The sequence below is a fragment of the Tachysurus fulvidraco genome, chromosome 25 (assembly GCF_022655615.1).
Source record: "Tachysurus fulvidraco isolate hzauxx_2018 chromosome 25, HZAU_PFXX_2.0, whole genome shotgun sequence".
NCBI classification, from domain to species: domain Eukaryota; kingdom Metazoa; phylum Chordata; class Actinopteri; order Siluriformes; family Bagridae; genus Tachysurus; species Tachysurus fulvidraco.
Genome location: NC_062542.1, coordinates 12,308,830 through 12,325,550, shown reverse-complemented (window position 1 = coordinate 12,325,550; position 16,721 = coordinate 12,308,830). Strand labels below are relative to the sequence as shown.

Below are 16,721 nucleotides of genomic sequence, written 5' to 3'. Positions count from 1 at the left end.
CTATGCTGCTTGGCTCCGATTGGCTAACCGCTAGGATATGAGAGCATGACTATTCATTCACCCAGCGCAATAAGTAGCCTAGGCTAGAGGAAATTTGTTTGCAATCACCTGGAATTGTGGCAGAATGGCTTCTTTACAAGCCCGTTGACGTTCAGCCATCCTTGCTGTATAGGAAACTCACTGAGCTACACGAATTCTGTAGGCGCGGTCTCAAGTGGGAGAGTGAATAGTAATGAGCTCGATTATTACGACGTCAGACTGAACAGCTTTTCCAGCTGACCTGATTTCTCCCCTTATTTCTATTAAGTGGCTAGAACTGACCGGGGAGGTAACAGTTCGTTTTCAAATTCACGACACAACACAAACACATATGGACCTAACACATATAAAAAAAAATAAAAAAAAAACGGTTGTGTGTGGAAGGGCACCTTTAATACTGAAAAAAGCAAGCAGACAAACATTTGTGTATGTGGTAAGTCAAACCTTTCTTAGAGAGTGTGTATGCTTCGTCCACTTTCAGCCTGATGGAGGGACACTTCAGAATCGCCTTTGCCTTTAATATGGAAGTCAAATGTATTAAATAAGAAGAAAAAAAAAACACTTTTATTGACATCAGCAAAATAAATATCTGGGTCCAATCTTAACATTTAATATTAGACATGATTGATTGATTGATTGGCCAAATTTGAACCTATGTAGTAATTTCCACCCTTCCATAAGCAATCTCGACGTAGTAATTCTATTAATGTCGATGTCAAAATGAAACTGAGGCAAAGATCTGCATCCTTTTGTCACTTGTCAGAGAAACGGATGACGAATACCTTCTGATAGTTGTGCAGTAAAGCCCACAGCGCTGACGCTCCGAGAGCACGGACGTTTAACGAGTCGCTTTCCAAACACGACACGAGCAGCTCTACTGCTTTATCTGTGAGATGATGAGAAAATGACTTAAGAGCTTAGGTTAAACATGTATAGAAAATTATCTATCTATCTACATCGCAGATATTGGGACATGCACAGAACTGATAAAGCTCTACAGGAATCTGGTAGAAATAAGTCAAAACGTATAAGTATCATGGGCTCTTCAACGTTCTCCCAAGCTGTGTCCCAAACCACATACATATTCACTATTCTACTTCATTTTATAGTGTAAAGAGTAGTGTGTTCAAACAGACGAAGTGCGCTTCAAGTACCAGGGGGAGAAAAAAAAAAGAGCTATGGCATTTTGGATACTTCATGCACTCAACAGTTGCAGCTTTGCTTGCGTAGAGGAAGAGAGACACTGAATAAAATTTCAAGATGGTCGACGAGACTGGAGGACAAGAATTTTTACAAAAATGTTAGGTGATTTTATTTTTATTTATTTAATGAATATTCTGCTAAGTATACTTCTGCTTGGTAAAAAAAAAAAAAAGAGGTCCATTAGAGACGATACTTCTAAAATTCATACACTAGATTGTACAGTGCATAATGTAAGTGAATACTGATAAGTATGTCATTTAGGACACAGCTCAAGGACACAGCTCAATTTATATTGTTTTTTTTTTTTTTTTTAAAGTAGACTACATTCATGGACATGCAGGTTTAGTTCCTTACAATACCCACAATACTATTTGTCTACCTAACTACTACTAGCCGCACTTCCAAACACATCCAAAATGACGTCCGCTGTCTCTCGGTTCCTACCGCAGGCGAGGACTCTGGGTTTGTTTGCTGAGCAGAAGCATATGTTATGAAGGATGAGCAGAGCCTTGTATTTGTTATCTCCGTGTTTGCCCTGAGCCAGATCAGACAACATCTCCAGAGCTCCTCTCATCCTCATCATCATCTGCTGACCGTCTTCCTCGAAAGAGATGTTCAGTAGCAGCTGGAGCCACTGAGACAGAATCACTGCAGCTGTGCTGCTTTTACTATTTTTACGAGGTGTCGGAAGAGACAGGAACTGCTGCAGGAAGTTGCTCTACAAAGTGGAAGAGAAGGGAAACAAGATGTTTGGTTGAGGACTTTTCAAGATTATGGTTGTCAGGTGGAAATGAGTATGCTTCAGAGTCAAGCTCAAAGTTCCCAGAATCTTCCTGGGATTTTCTAGAAAACATCCCTTCTACATGATATTTCAGTTCTTACCATAAAAATAATAGACCGACATTTATTAATTCATTTAAAATAACAGAGGTACATAGAGAAAAGGGAATTGTAATGACAGACACAACAGCAAGTAAAACAGCAATTGATTCTTAAGCAAACTTAGAGATGGTGACGCTTTGAGAAAAGCTCTCCTTAAAATTCAATCCGAAAAGAACAAATAAAACAGCTTCCTCCTACATGGACCCAGTCATATCACAGTATGTTGTACCAATAAAAATGTCCTGGGTGCAAACATACATTTAGTGTAATGTGCAGTGTACCTTCTGTAGGAGGCCTCTGCAGTCTCTGGAGATAGCCAGATTAGCGAGCAGTGAGAAAGCGAGCGCATGGATGCTGTTATTGTCAGGAGGAACCTGTGACGCCAGCTTCATCACTGCCTGCATCAGAGAGATCGTCACAGGATTCCTAGGTAACGTAGCGTGAGATGAACTACCACATACAGCACTGCATGCTATGAGAGAGAGAGAGAGAGAGAGAGAGAGATCAGATATGAAACACGACTAAGCAGAGCGGATAGTAGCAATGACTCTCTAATGAATAAATCTCTTGAAGCTGTGCTGTTACAGTAAAATAATCAATGACTGGCTTAATGTGATGTGCAAAGCTATGGCGCTCTTTCTACCCCGCAGGTGATTTTACTTTTCTGTAGCAAAGTGTTTAATGTCTCTTATACCACATTTGTCAATGAGAACAATCTTTCTTACTTTGATTTGTTTATAGAGACACGTAACATCAAGCATGTTTCATCCTGTGAAACAAGTTTCTTTCTGTAATCACTTTCGATTGGATTTAAAATGACAGAAAAAAAGGCAGCTTGTTACACAGAAACCACAAAATCCAACATCCTCACTTTTGAAGCTGTGTTAAAAAAAAAAAAAAAAAAACTTTACCTCTGACTGAACCCAATGTTGGGGAAAAAAAAATCAGCATATTTTCATCACTTTATATTTATATTTCTAATGTAAAGCATATCCCGTATAATTTATATTTCATGCTACACAATTTATTCATTTGTTACTAGTCTTGGTTTAGGTGGACATACATACAAGTCATTTTAAAGAGCTGTTACTCATTCAGTACAGATAAAATCATCATCATCATCATCATCATCATCATGTCACTGGGTGACTACCAATATGAAAAATGTTGCTAGGTGACAAATACACTGATTTGCCGATTAACCTTCCTAGACGTCTGCATATTTGGGCGCCATGTTCGCTGCCATATTCAGCTCCAAAACAAAAACAAAAACCGCAACAAGCTGTACTAGAATTGTGGGTTTAACAAAAGAAGGCGACTAAGATTCAGGTTGAACGACAAAACTAGCAAAGACAACGGCAATAACTATGAGCTGAAGGACGTGCATCACCCAGTCTAATAATAATGCCAAATCTGTTTGATTAATATGAGCAAAGTGAGTTGAATACAGACTTTCTGTACTAACAACACCTCTTACCACTTGTTATACTGAGCTAAGACCTAAAGGTGAAATGCAGTATGAGATACAATTCATACGCACCCCAAACTAAAAGAGTTTCATCACAGGTGTAAAGCCACATCCTGTTTTGGCATTGTGTGTTCCATGAGCTCAGGCATCATTTCTACACTCACAGCAAAAAAAGACCTAAAGTCTAACAGATAAAAATAGCAGTACTTATGCTGTTTACTCTATTGCATACTCGGATTAAATTATTCGCTTTGCTAGAACAACAACATACTTACAACAATATTTAAATGAATAAACTACACAAATTAGCTTCTACTGTTGAGTTAATGAGGCCTTTTCACTTCCATGGCTCATTATGCAGCCTGATCGCTCTTTTGACTTATCATTGTAGTCATATATATATATTTTTTCATAAATGTGACAAATGTTTTGTACTAAACTCAAATTCTGTACTATATAGTCCTAAAATGTAGACCGAACTGAAAGGCTTCCAATTCAAATTATTTACACGAGTGATTTTATTGCTGCAAGTCACGAGCTGCTGTAATATGAAGTCATCAGTCGGAGTTCCTACTACTGGTTGCCATAGTAACAGCATTTATCAGAGGGTGTCGAATCTAGCATTCCACTCGACAACTAATCGGTTCTCTCGCCACTAAAATAAAACTTTGTCTAGGAAGATTTGGCATTTGAGTAAGTTAGTGAGTGACGTGACATACGGCTAAGTACGGTGACCCATACTCAGAATTCGCTCTCTGCATTTGACCCATCCAAAGTGCACACACACAGCAGTGAACACACACACCGTGAACACACACCCGGAGCAGTGGGCAGCCATTTATGCTGCAGCGCCTGGGAAGCAGTTGGGGGGTTCGGTGGGGGGCACCTCAGTCGTGGCTGGCCCGAGACTTGAACCCACAGCCTTAGGATTACGAGTTAGACTCTCTAACCATTAGGCCAGCAGTGTATATGTAACTGCGTCAAGATGCGGCGTTTCTCTTGCTACGCATCACGTGCGCATGCTCTGCCGTCCGAGTCGCTCCGTATTTCCATGACTTTTCTCAACTTTGTCAAGGTATTGGACACAACATCTAGTCACAGACAGTCACTGGTCATGTCGGTGGAATTCGGCTGATCTCACTGAAAATGATTAGGTTCTGGTTGCTTTGTCACTGTGAATCACTGTGAGTGTGAACGTAGCATTAATCTTCTGTCCATTGTCTTAAAGGGTTCAGTGTTTGGTGAAATATACTCAAGGATTTGTACAGTATACTGCTGTAAAGCTGCTTTGAGACAATGGGAACTGTTAAACGCACTATACAAATAAATTTAATGTTATAGGCTCAGAAAAGCGATTAAATACTAATAATAAATAAAAAAAATTTTGATTTGAAAATTAAAATCTTTTTTTCGGAAACAGGTTTGTTGAATACTGATAAACATCTGATATTTATGTCTTCACAATCGGCTAAGATTTTTTTTTTTAGCTGACGCTCTTCCCAGGTACATGGTGAACATAAAATATAATGAAGTATTAGAATAAATAGATTATAAAATGAATCCTAACAAGAGAAAAAGGTCATATTTATGGTAACAGTTCTCACACATTTTTATTCCTTAACCACTGAATATAACAGGCTTTCATTTAATTTGAATTAGAAAACCCTTAAAGATTAATTTAAGGTAATACATTTAAGGAAAGTAAGTACCCTTAACTACCCACACACAGGCACAAGTTAACTTACCAAATGTAGGTTGTGTCACGTGCACTATAGTGTACATACTCTTATATTTAAAGGGCAGAACTGTTGAGCCTCTGCTGCAGTGTTGAGCGCATCTGAAACTCTGCACTCACGCCAACAGAGTCTCTATTGTAGCCTCTAGGTTTATGTCAGCTATTTACACAGAGGCTCTTACAGTACTGAGTGATGAGTCAGATCGCTGGTGCAGAGAGCTACGCGCACACTGCATTAGCATTCACGTCTATTTTCTTTCTTATTTAGAACTGTAATATTGACTCCCTAGCAGCGTTAAGACCCTCTGCAGACACACGGATTTTGAAATCCATAATCTATCTTCTCTTCAGCTCAGCGATGTAGCAGAGACTTTCCCAGGATTGTCATATGCTTGTGTGTAATTAAGACATTAGGGAAAAGGTACACAATAACTTTCACGTTTTAATGAACACGCCATGTTTCTGATGTAATGTTTTTTTAGCACTGGTTTAATTTTTTTTTTATCTGTAGATATGTTTACATGTGCCTAATATATTCAATCCAAATAAATTCAATCTGATTGCAGATCAAGAATATCGAAGGGAAAGGAAGGGAAGGGACGGGAAGGAAATGGTGGACGTGTGTTGGCAGATGCCCTTATCCAGAACGACTTACAGCTTCTTTGGCCACTATCAATGAATAAATCAATACCGATTCACTAGATCAAGGACTAAGAATACCATCAGTCTAAAACTTTGTTAGGAGGAAATATACATTTACCGCTTTTGGCAGATGCACTTATCCAAACGTCTTACGATTGTCTCATTTTATGCACTTGAGCAATCGAGGGCCTTGTTCAGCGTCTAGTCTATAGATACTGTTTGTAAAATACCAGAGACTCAATTGTTCGGACATCTTGACATAAATTCATTCCACCAACTAGGATGGAAGAGAAGAAGAGGCCGAGGTGTACATTTCTTGTACCATGAGAAATGGTGGAACCAGTCGGGCGGTGTTGGAGGATCGGTGTAGTGTAGGCTTGCGACCACTTCTGCTGTTTCGTGATTTGGGCTTGTGGTATGCTGTTCTACAGACCCATTGAATTGAACTGATTTTCTTCTGAAACTAATAATTTGTCTTTACATGGCTGTTATTTTCTTATGTAAGGTGTAAATGTGACACGTCATCCTTTAAGAGAGAGAACACTGTAAAGACTCGTATTGCTGGGTGTCAGTGTGCTGCAGTGGATAGTGCTGCAGCCTCACAGCTCTGTCCCTGCTTAGATTCATGTATGTATATCAAATTTGTGTATTTTAAGAGGAATAAATCATTTTCAGAAGTTCTGTTACAAATAATCATGATTATTTTCTAATATTCGTCACGTATTTTTCTGGCATTTACAAGGCTGGATATGACTCACACACGACGATCGACATGACTTGAGTTATGTTTAAGGTTTGCGCCTCACCTGCGGCGCAGTTGGCCGTGTAGACGCAGAGCAGCTCTAATGCTGCCATCATGCTGGCGTCGTTCAGAAGGAGCCACGGCCAAAGAGACAACACGACTGAGGAGAGTTTTAAATCCGTCACTACTTCCTGTGAGGGAATAGCAGATATGAACACTTTTAATGATGGAAGTATTATTTCTTAGTGTATTCTGCATTATAAATGCTCAGGTGTGTAGCTGTTTCAGCTTGCTGTTTAACTGCTTGATCACTGCTATAACATACAAGTGACTGAATACTGGTTTCAAAAAATACAAACAAAAAAATAGCATGCTGGGACCAAAAGATCTGTACAAATCTGTAAAGGACAAATATATAAAGCAGTTACATACTTTACACTCTTTATGCTGATACAGACAGTTCCTCAGGATCTCCAACAACATCCTGAGCTCCTTCATGCTGTTCTCCTCCTAGGGAGTGACAACCAAAATCACTGAGTATAAAATCGGACAGAGATAACGTGTGAGAAAATCTGAGGAACACCTGTGTATGATACAGTGTTGGTGCATGTACTGCAGGTATAATGTGTCACGTGTGTAACGGTTACAAAAGAAATAAATCAAATCTGCATCCATGAGCAGGTGACGGCGACAGCCTAGCGCGACTGTCTACTGACGGCGACAGCCTAGCGCGACTGTCTACTGACGGCGACGGCCTAGTGCGACTGTCTACTGACCGCGATGGCCTAGCGCGACTGTCTACTGACCGCGGTGGCCTAGCGCGACTGTCTACTGACCGCGATGGCCTAGCGCGACTGTCTACTGACCGCGATGGCCTAGCGCGACTGTCTACTGACCGCGGTGGCCTAGCGCGACTGTCTACTGACCACCTAGTGACTGCTGCTCTCTTGGACCTGCAGAGTGTGGTGTATAGTCAAGCTTCATACAATTGTTTTTTTGTTCTGTTTTGTTTACACTTATTTATGGGGAGCTTCCATCATACAAATGTGTCAGTCGTTTCAATAGACATTATAATTTATTCATTTATTATTCAAACTTGAGCTGGAACTATTGTCAGAGCTGCTGTTATAAAAAAAATGAATAAACTGTTTGACCAATCAGATCCTATAATTGAACAGAGCTGTTGGATATTATTATTATTATTATTGGAAGTCAAAATTCTTTTCCTTTTTCTTGTTTTGTTCTGTTCTGTCAGGCGGTCACACATTTTATACTGTTAGGCATTTCTAAAGAGGAATTAAAATAGGAAACGGTTATGTGTGGTGTGATGTACTGTACACACTATATACAGCACTCGCAAAAATGTGGAAACTTGTGCTAACCCACAAGTGAAATCACACCATGTGAAGTGGCAAACAAGCAGTATGGATTTTACCACCTACGCACACTTACACACAAACTTCTTTCATTTTTACCACAAACACACGCACACACAGGGGACACGGGCGCGCGCGCACAGACGTGGGGGACACGGGCGCGCGCGCACAGACGTGGGGGACACGGGCGCGCGCGCACAGACGTGGGGGACACGGGCGCGCGCGCACAGACGTGGGGGACACGGGCGCGCACGCACAGACGGGGGGGACACGGGCGCGCACGCACAGACGGGGGGGACACGGGCGCGCACGCACAGACGGGGGGGACACGGGCGCGCACGCACAGACGGGGGGGACACGGGCGCGCACGCACAGACGGGGGGACACGGGCGCGCACGCACAGACGGGGGGGACACGGGCGCGCACGCACAGACGGGGGGACACGGGCGCGCACGCACAGACGGGGGGGACACGGGCGCGCACGCACAGACGGGGGGGACACGGGCGCGCACGCACAGACGGGGGGGACACGGGCGCGCACGCACAGACGGGGGGGGCACGGGCGCGCACGCACAGACGGGGGGACACGGGCGCGCACGCACAGACACAGTTGCACGCACAGAGACAGACAGACAGACAGACCAACACACACAGACAGACACAAGTCTGGTTACCTTCTTCTTATGTGCAGTCTTGCCCGGCCTTACAGACTCTAGGTGAAGCTGAGAATGGAGCTGCTTCATCTGTTCCACACAGCTGTCGAGAAGCCCCGCTAAAGACAAAGCAAACGAAAGGATTAGATTTAGACCAGAAATGTTTATGTTCATTTTTGACACATTTTTAAAGGCTGGACATTACATCAGTGCTGTAAACTTCATGCAGTCTTAGATTAGATACCAAACATGATCTAAAGCAAAATCTGAAGGAAGCCATACAATACAGTATTCTACATCCAGACATGATCAGTCTTCTAAAGGTAAGGAGGCAGTTCGGTCATTTCTCGTATTTTTAGATGAATCAAATCGAAGCATGTCTTCTCTGTCCTTATACAACCACAGAGAGCAGCAAAGCACGTCAAAGCACAATATGAGATGTGTGCGTTTTAAACTGGCTTTAAGCCGTCAGGCAGACATCTCGGTACGTTCTTTCTCCTTCTTGTTTGATTGTACTGCGCTGTTGATTTGCTGAAGATATTGTTGGTTACATTCCAGTCGTTCCACTGGAAAATCTCATCAGATTTATCTGCCGAGTATTGACTTGTGTTCCAATTTAAGAGTCTGTCATGTTCCGATATGCAAATGAAGCCCGTGCGACACAGGCTTACAGGGCGAGTGTGTAGGCTTGGGGAACGTTTCAGTTTGCATTCTCATTAAATCTGGAGTTCCTAATAAGAGCGGAAGTGTAGGCGGTTCTGTGAGGCTTTTTTTTTTTTTTTTAAATGTATTTTTAAAAATAAAAAAAACAAAACCACATTAAATCACATCAAGCACTCCATTATTCACTAGCAGTCTTTAAAATCTGTCCAGTTCAGTACATGTTCATTTTAGTATAGTTTAGTAGGAGCTTGTTTTAATTGATACGTAAGCTGTTTTAGATGTGTTTACTTTCTCGTAAGTCGTAGTTAACGGTCTTGTTCTACACGCTTCATAAATCGGCAGGATGATTTCTCACCTTTGCAGGCGTAACCCTGAGCGCTGGAGCTGCAGGCAAGGAGAGGCATCAAGACTTTAGCCGTGACCTTCTTAAGAGGGTCCTGGAACTGGGTTTTCTCATATCGCTGTGTGATCAAAGAAAGGAAAGTTGTGTGACATTTAACTTCTGCTGGAAATCAATCAAAAGCGTGAAGAGGAAGATGTTTTGTAATCACAGTTTATGTAAGATGGCACAGAAAACATCACCAGCTCTGTAGTGTGTGAATGCATTACCAAATGCCTAACTGATGTGTGTGGAGTTCGTACGTTTTCGTCGTTGTTTAGATGGCCCTACACAAGAACACAGCTCAGTGAGCGGGTTTGAGTTCAAGATTTTCTAGATCATTAAATCCTGTCCTCATTCCTTCTGCTTTTATCAGCAAGGCACTAATGAAACAACGAGTACAAAGGAAACAGTTCTCTAGTTCTCTGCACTGATGATTGGCAGCTTTGTGAGAAACTTTCCTGTGTAGGTGTCTGGTTAATGCGAGTACAGGAAACTGATAAAAATCAACAGTTTCCAGTTAAAAATAAACATGAATTAGGACAAGGAGACTTCTCAAGGGACTGTTTGTTAGTTTTCCTCCATTCCCGCCCACTCCAGGAGGAATTCTGTCCAATCCCAACTGCTCGCTCAGTGATCGCATGTACCTGCGTTCGCTATTTTAACAAACTAACATTTGAGGTCACGAGTTTCCACGTCCTTTGCAAAATCTGCAAAATGTAATTATTTTAAAAAAAAGTGACTCATATGAACCAGTAAGTTTACCTACGCTCGATTCTTAATACTGTTTCGTTACCAAGACGATCAACAAGCATTGTTTTGTAAGCGTTGTTCATTCGGCCCCTTTTTTTGTCCAGCGTTCATCGAGCAAAATAATCGACGCATTCGTTGTTTTCTTCTTAGCGTCTTCTGCATGTTTGACCTCTTACTAACAGCGACTACAGTATATGACGTTAATAGATCCATGTTTTCACACGGGACAACAGAGGGAGTCGTACACAACTATTGCAAAAAGAAAATTATTAAAAGAATCTTGGACAAAATTGAAGCAGAGTAATAATAAGAAGATAAGAAGTGTGATGCGTTCTTTACTAAATAAATAAAGATGTGTTGAATGGTTAAGAAATGGTTATTTTATCTCCTGATGTCAGTCAGTTAGAACTTACTTACTCCTGTATCAGTGACTCTAAATAACACAGAGCATGTGTGCCTTTTTTTTTCTCCCCACCCCCCACCCCCCCACGGTGTACAGCTCGGCTTTACCTCCAGCAGTACTTCACACAGCTCCTCTCCAGACTTGGAATTCAGGACGGCAGTTAGAGAAGCTGATTTCTCGTCGCTCGTCACTCTAGTCTTTGCCTCTTCAGAAAACAACACACAGAGGAACTGTGCGGACACGGCGTAGAGCGACGGCTCTGAACCGCACCGGTCCACGCAAACGCGGATGGTGTCTGAGGAAAGAAAACACGTTCGACTGCAAACGAAAGTAAGGATAGTGAGAGCAGGCTAGTGTCGCCGAGCCGCGGTCAGAAATCGGACGATCGTGAGAGGTTTTCATCGCGTTAATCTCAAGGGCTTTGGAGAAAAATTAGAAACTGCAGAGACGTATTAATCTTAGATTTTTATTCAGGGTTGAAACTGAAGGGAAAATTAAGAATAACAAATTCTGTCTACGAGGTATCATTTAAAAAAAAAAAACAACAACAACATGGATTTTCAGAACAGCTGTACTTTCTAGTATTCAGCAGTTTCCGAGCGATACATGTTGAATATTAGTTCATCTGTCACACAATCGCACACGCTCTCATGCTACGGACAATTTAAAAAACGCCAGTCAGTCTTTGGGCCGGTTAAGGAAACCATAGAACCCTGAGGAAGCACAGGGAGAACGTCACCCTTATACTGCATATAAAGGAACAGATAAACCCCCAGTTATATGCTTTACTTTCTTTCTTTTCTTTTGTTCTAATCTAATTGCGGGTAGGAACTGAAATTGTGAAGTGAAGCGTCACATGAATAATCTATCTGGATTTGTCATACTTTATTTTGCATAAAATGAGAAAGACGATGACAAAGGAAGAAGGAGGAGGAGGAGGAGGATAAAGATGAGGACGAAGGAAGAAGAAGAAGAGGATGGGGGGAGGAGAAGGAAGGAGGAAGACGACGAAAATGTTTCCCGAAAACGCACACGTTCGCTTCTTTACATATTCGGTGCTTATGCACATGTTATGAAGTCGTTATGTAGCGTCAAGGTTTCCAGAGCAGCATCGTGCCCCTGAAGTCAACAGAGTTTTTATTTAACTTGTGGTATGAACCTAGGAGTTAAGATGCTTAGAACACCATGTTGTTGTTGTTGTTGTCGTCGTCTCACGGTGACAAAGCAATAAGGATCTGTAAAGTCGGAAGAGAGCTGGAGGCGAGGCAGTGAGCACGCAGCCCACCCACCTGCTCCACGACTATCACACACATCCATCAAATACTCAGACCTCTCCTTCACTTTCCCTCCTTTCTCATCCCTCCATCCCAATCTGTCACAAACAGCAGGAGCACAACCCACCCAGAGATAACAAGCTGTCTCTCTTCCTTCCTTCCTTTCTTCTTCTTCTGCTTTCCCCTTCCTGTCATTCGATCAGCCCGCATCCCTCTCTCTCTGTCTCTCTCTCATATCCCTTCGTCCTCCCTTCCTGGGCCCCACAGCTCTCTTCGTGCCACTCCTTCATTCTTTATCCCTTTCATCACCCTGCTCTGATTCCTGTCTCCGGAATTTAGTCTCTCTTCCTGCGGCAGTCTTCCCTCCCGCCTTTATCGCTTTGTTACCCCTTCCTTCCTTCCTGATCATCTTTTTATACCTCGGACCAATGCGCTTCTCCTGTTCTTCCTCTCTCTTGTATATCAGTCGTTCACGCCTCATTGTCTCTCGCGTTCTGCACCATTTTGTTCCTGTATACTGTATGACACTTGTTCATAACTCATCCCTTGTTTCCTCCTCTTTCTTCATCACTCTCCTCTCTGCAGCATCTCCCTCATCTTATTGTCTAGGTCTCTGTTTGCATCTTCTCTCACTCACCCATCATCCCTCGTTTCTTCTTCTCTTTTCCTCTTTCTGCTTTCCTGTATCCCTTTTTCCTCTACACCCAATCTTTCCCTTTTTTTCATGCCACTATTTCATCCCTTATTATCTCGCCGTCACAATTTCACCATCAATCTTTTTTTCCTATTCTCATCCCTCTTTCCTACCCCTCTGTTCCTCCTTTTAGGCTAGAATTGCTCTTGTTCCTCCCTGCATCCTTTTGGATACGACTTCTCCCTTGTTCCCTCCCCACATTTATCACTCTCCCCACAGCTGTTTTCATCTCATGTCCACTTCTTCTTTCATACTTTCTTCCCTTCTCCTGTGCCTTTTTCACCCCCTAATCACTTCTCTCTCTTTTTCACTATAAACTGTTCCTCTTCTGTTTCTCCTCTCTTTCATCCCTCACTATCTTCCCTTCCTTTTTCCATCCTTTCTTTCCGCTCTTGGGCTTCCCCTGTTCACGCCACTCATTCATTTTCCCTGTTCACCATTTGCCCCTTTCTTTTCTCCCTTCTTCCATCTTTTAATCGCTCTTCTCTCTTCAGCACTCTCACATTTTCCTCAGTTCTTTCTCCTTTTTTCCCCTCTGTACTCTTTCGGCCTGCTTCCCTCTGTAAATAATAAAAAAAACCCTCTCCATCCTTTCTCCCGGTCTGAACTAAATTGCTCCTTCTCACTTGTTCACATTCCTTCATCCATTGTTTCCTCTCTTTCACTGTCACCTCCCATCTGCTCCTGCTGAACTGCATCCCTCTTGTCATCATTCCTTCATGCATCTCCTTCATCACTTCTCTCTTCCATCATCCTTTCTTCTCTCTTCCACTTCGCCATCCCTCGCTCCGTTCCCTCATTTATCTCTCTTCCAACCCACCCCACTGTAATCCGTTGCCTCCTGCATCCTTTCTTTTCTCTCATCCCTCGCTCCCTCCCCTCATTAATCTCACATCACGTATCCTCACGTCCCTCCTTCCTGCTTTGCTCCGCTCACCTGAGAAGCGCTGCCAGCGTTTCCCTAGAGTCCCGTGCACATGTGGGCCGCATGTGGCGTGGTTCCTGCGCAGCAGACTCGCCAGCAGCGTAAACACATCTGTCCAGGTGCACAGCAGTGCATTCTGGGTATACACATCTGAGGACACACAGATGAACGCTTATTCATCACAGGTGGAGAATTTGGAAAAGAAATCCTGAAGCCTATAATAATAATTGTCATCATTAGCAAATAAGGCTAATAAACACTTGGCATTTCTGTATATATATAAAAAAAACTCCATACATTAAGATCTAAAAGATATTTAAAAAAAAAATTTAAAAAAGAGAAGAGGAAGAAGAGGGAGAAGAGGAAGCGATAGGGATGAAGACAAATGCAAAGCATAAGGAAGGAGGAGAAAGAAAAAGGAAAAGACTGAAGTAGATTTGTCATGTTGTGTGTTGATGAAGACTGAGTGGAAAGAGCTGGGGTATTTACCAAGGTGTGTGTGAGAGAGTGTGAGGATGGAGATGAGGTGATTCAGCAGAGGATTAATGAGCTCTGACTGCGAGAGACAGTCCTCACTGAGCACAACATCAGCCTGCACCAGCTTACACACACTCTGCACGTAACACATACTACTCAGCACCTGAGAGAGAGAGAGAGAGAGAGAGAGAGAGAGAGAGAGAGAGAGAAATGTAATGTAATGTGATGTGATGTAAAAGCAGTGTGTGGGTGTGTGTGTGCGCGCATGCAATAATGTGTGTGTATGTAAGATACACACCTGGCTTCTGGCATCCTCCACGTCAGCAGGAAGGAGTTCAGGTGTGTTAAGCTCAGTCAGGCATCTCTCGATGTCCAGTGCATCCAACACACTGCAATAAGCACAGCGTACACTAACACACTAGATCTTACACACTCATGTCCGTCTCATCTGGATCTAATTGTGGAGAACAGAAACTGAAATCTGACTATGTGAAAACAGCTCCATCTAAAACTTCTAAAATCTAAAAATCTCCAAACGCAGAGCTTACATCCGCAACCTACGCCTACCTGCCTCACCCGTGTCCCTGACTCGTTCAGAGATAAAAGTAAAATACGTCAAGGCTGTGGTTATGGTTAAAACTGTAGGTAAACCAAGGCTATAGCCTGGAACTGTGTGGGTGTGTGTGTGTATGTGTGTGTGTATGTGTATGAGAGAGAGAGAGAGAGAGAGAGAGAGAGAGAGAGCGAGAAAGACAAAAAGAGAAAGAGAGAGAGAGAAAAAGAAGAGAGAGAGAGCGAGAAAGACAAAAAGAGAAAGAGAGAGAGAGAAAAAGGAGAGAGAGAGCGAGAAAGACAAAAAGAGAAAGAGGGAGAGAGCGAGAAAGACAAAAAGAGAAAGAGAGAGAGAGAAAGAAGAGAGAGAGAGAGCAAGAAAGACAAAAAGAGAAAGAGAGCAAGCAAGAGAGAGAGAGAAAGAGAGAGAGAGAGACAAAAAGAGAGATAGAGGAAAATTGTAATTTTTACCATAATAAACATTGTGTTGGGGCAATATGTCTCAGATTTTTTTTTATTCAATTATTTTACAACACAATGCTTTAGCATCTGCAAAAATACACAAAACTATCGTTAGCATGAATATTGGGCTAATACGCTTATGACTGAAAGCTGATACATCAGCTCTGTCTCTCGTAAGACTTCCCGCCGTCATCCTGACTGTTGTCATTGTCTTACATGCAAAGTCAGGCTTTTCCATTTAAAAGTATTTAGCAGTGCAGAAAGTCCAGAAGCCCTTTAAATGATCAGAAGTATGATGAGAGGAGAGGTCTTGTGGAAGCGTACACGAGTATAATTTGAGACACGATGCCAGTTTGTTTAACCAGTGGACATACAGTGCCATATTTCCTCTGCTGTTTACTTTGGGATTGCACCTTGACTGCACACTGTTATCTGTGAGGATGCACACAAGTGACGTGGCAGCCATATTGTATAAGTATAGTCCAGCCTTTAGTGTGACAACTGACCCCACTCTCTCCCGACACTCTTCTCACACAGGTAATTGCAGCGTTTACATCGGCACACACACACACACAGCTAAAGTGGGGGTGGTATGTGGTTTCAGTTTTTGTGTGTGTGTGTGCGTGTGTGTACATGTGTGTGTGTGTGTGTGTGTGTATGTGTGTGTGCGTGCATGTTTAGAGACCTGAGAAGGCCCTGCAGGATGTGGTTCTCTTGGAGAGCGGTGTGTGTAAACTCCGGCAGAACACACAGCAGGTTGGTCAGTAATCCACACACGGCTGCCAGTAGGTGAGGGGTTACTACAGAGATGCACTCTGATCCAGCTACACACTCCTGAGACGGATGCGAGTCTGAGCTGTCCGAGTCGCTCTGACCTACACCGTAACACAACACAACAGCCTGTTCAATACAGGACACGCTGTTTTCCTACATGACATCAACTGTTTATGGGTTATTACATATTCATGTATCACAGTGATCTTGAACAATTAGGTCTGATTGGTCAAAAAAAAAAAATAAATAAAAAATAAAAAAAAAAAGCAGCTCAGCCAATATGTCAGCGGTTTCCATGGTTACGGCTGATTTTTAATGGAACCGTATAAGCAGATAAAACAGATTCGTGTCAGATTATAGCTATAATAAATAGATTCAAATGTGTTCGTACTCTACGAAGAAAAACATTTCATCTTTGATACGCTGAAATGAATACGTGTCAGAGGAACGAGGAAAAAAAGGAAAGAGGACGTGACAACATTGGCAGCTAAACTGCCAGTTTCGTGGACGTACTGTAACATTAAATGTGACATTGTTCTTTAATTAATAACATTTTCGGGGTTAAAATCTGTAAGTCTCGTGCCATTAAAAGGTGATAAAATAGCACGATTTTTAAAAATATCAT

The 16,721-nt window shown here is 42.4% G+C and overlaps 1 protein-coding gene across 3 annotated transcripts in view; it reads right to left on the bottom strand.

Moving 5' to 3' along the window:
- Nucleotides 1-16,721, bottom strand: part of rttn (rotatin) — a 53,175-nt gene that overhangs the window by 1,406 nt on the left and 35,048 nt on the right. Inside the window, exons 36-48 of one of the 3 annotated variants that reach the window (XM_047808492.1) lie at nt 16,008-16,197; nt 14,607-14,697; nt 14,321-14,471; nt 13,844-13,981; nt 11,046-11,233; nt 9,759-9,864; nt 8,762-8,859; nt 7,144-7,221; nt 6,776-6,902; nt 2,406-2,596; nt 1,627-1,960; nt 822-925; nt 484-553 (exon numbers count right to left, since the gene is read on the bottom strand). In XM_047808492.1, coding sequence (XP_047664448.1) covers nt 484-553; nt 822-925; nt 1,627-1,960; nt 2,406-2,596; nt 6,776-6,902; nt 7,144-7,221; nt 8,762-8,859; nt 9,759-9,864; nt 11,046-11,233; nt 13,844-13,981; nt 14,321-14,471; nt 14,607-14,697; nt 16,008-16,197 — 1,866 coding nt within the window. Of the gene's footprint in view, nt 1-483; nt 554-821; nt 926-1,621; nt 1,961-2,405; nt 2,597-6,775; nt 6,903-7,143; nt 7,222-8,761; nt 8,860-9,758; nt 9,865-11,045; nt 11,234-13,843; nt 13,982-14,320; nt 14,472-14,606; nt 14,698-16,007; nt 16,198-16,721 lie in introns of those variants that run through there. The other 2 variants (XM_047808493.1, XR_007139473.1) reach the window with 2 other exon arrangements.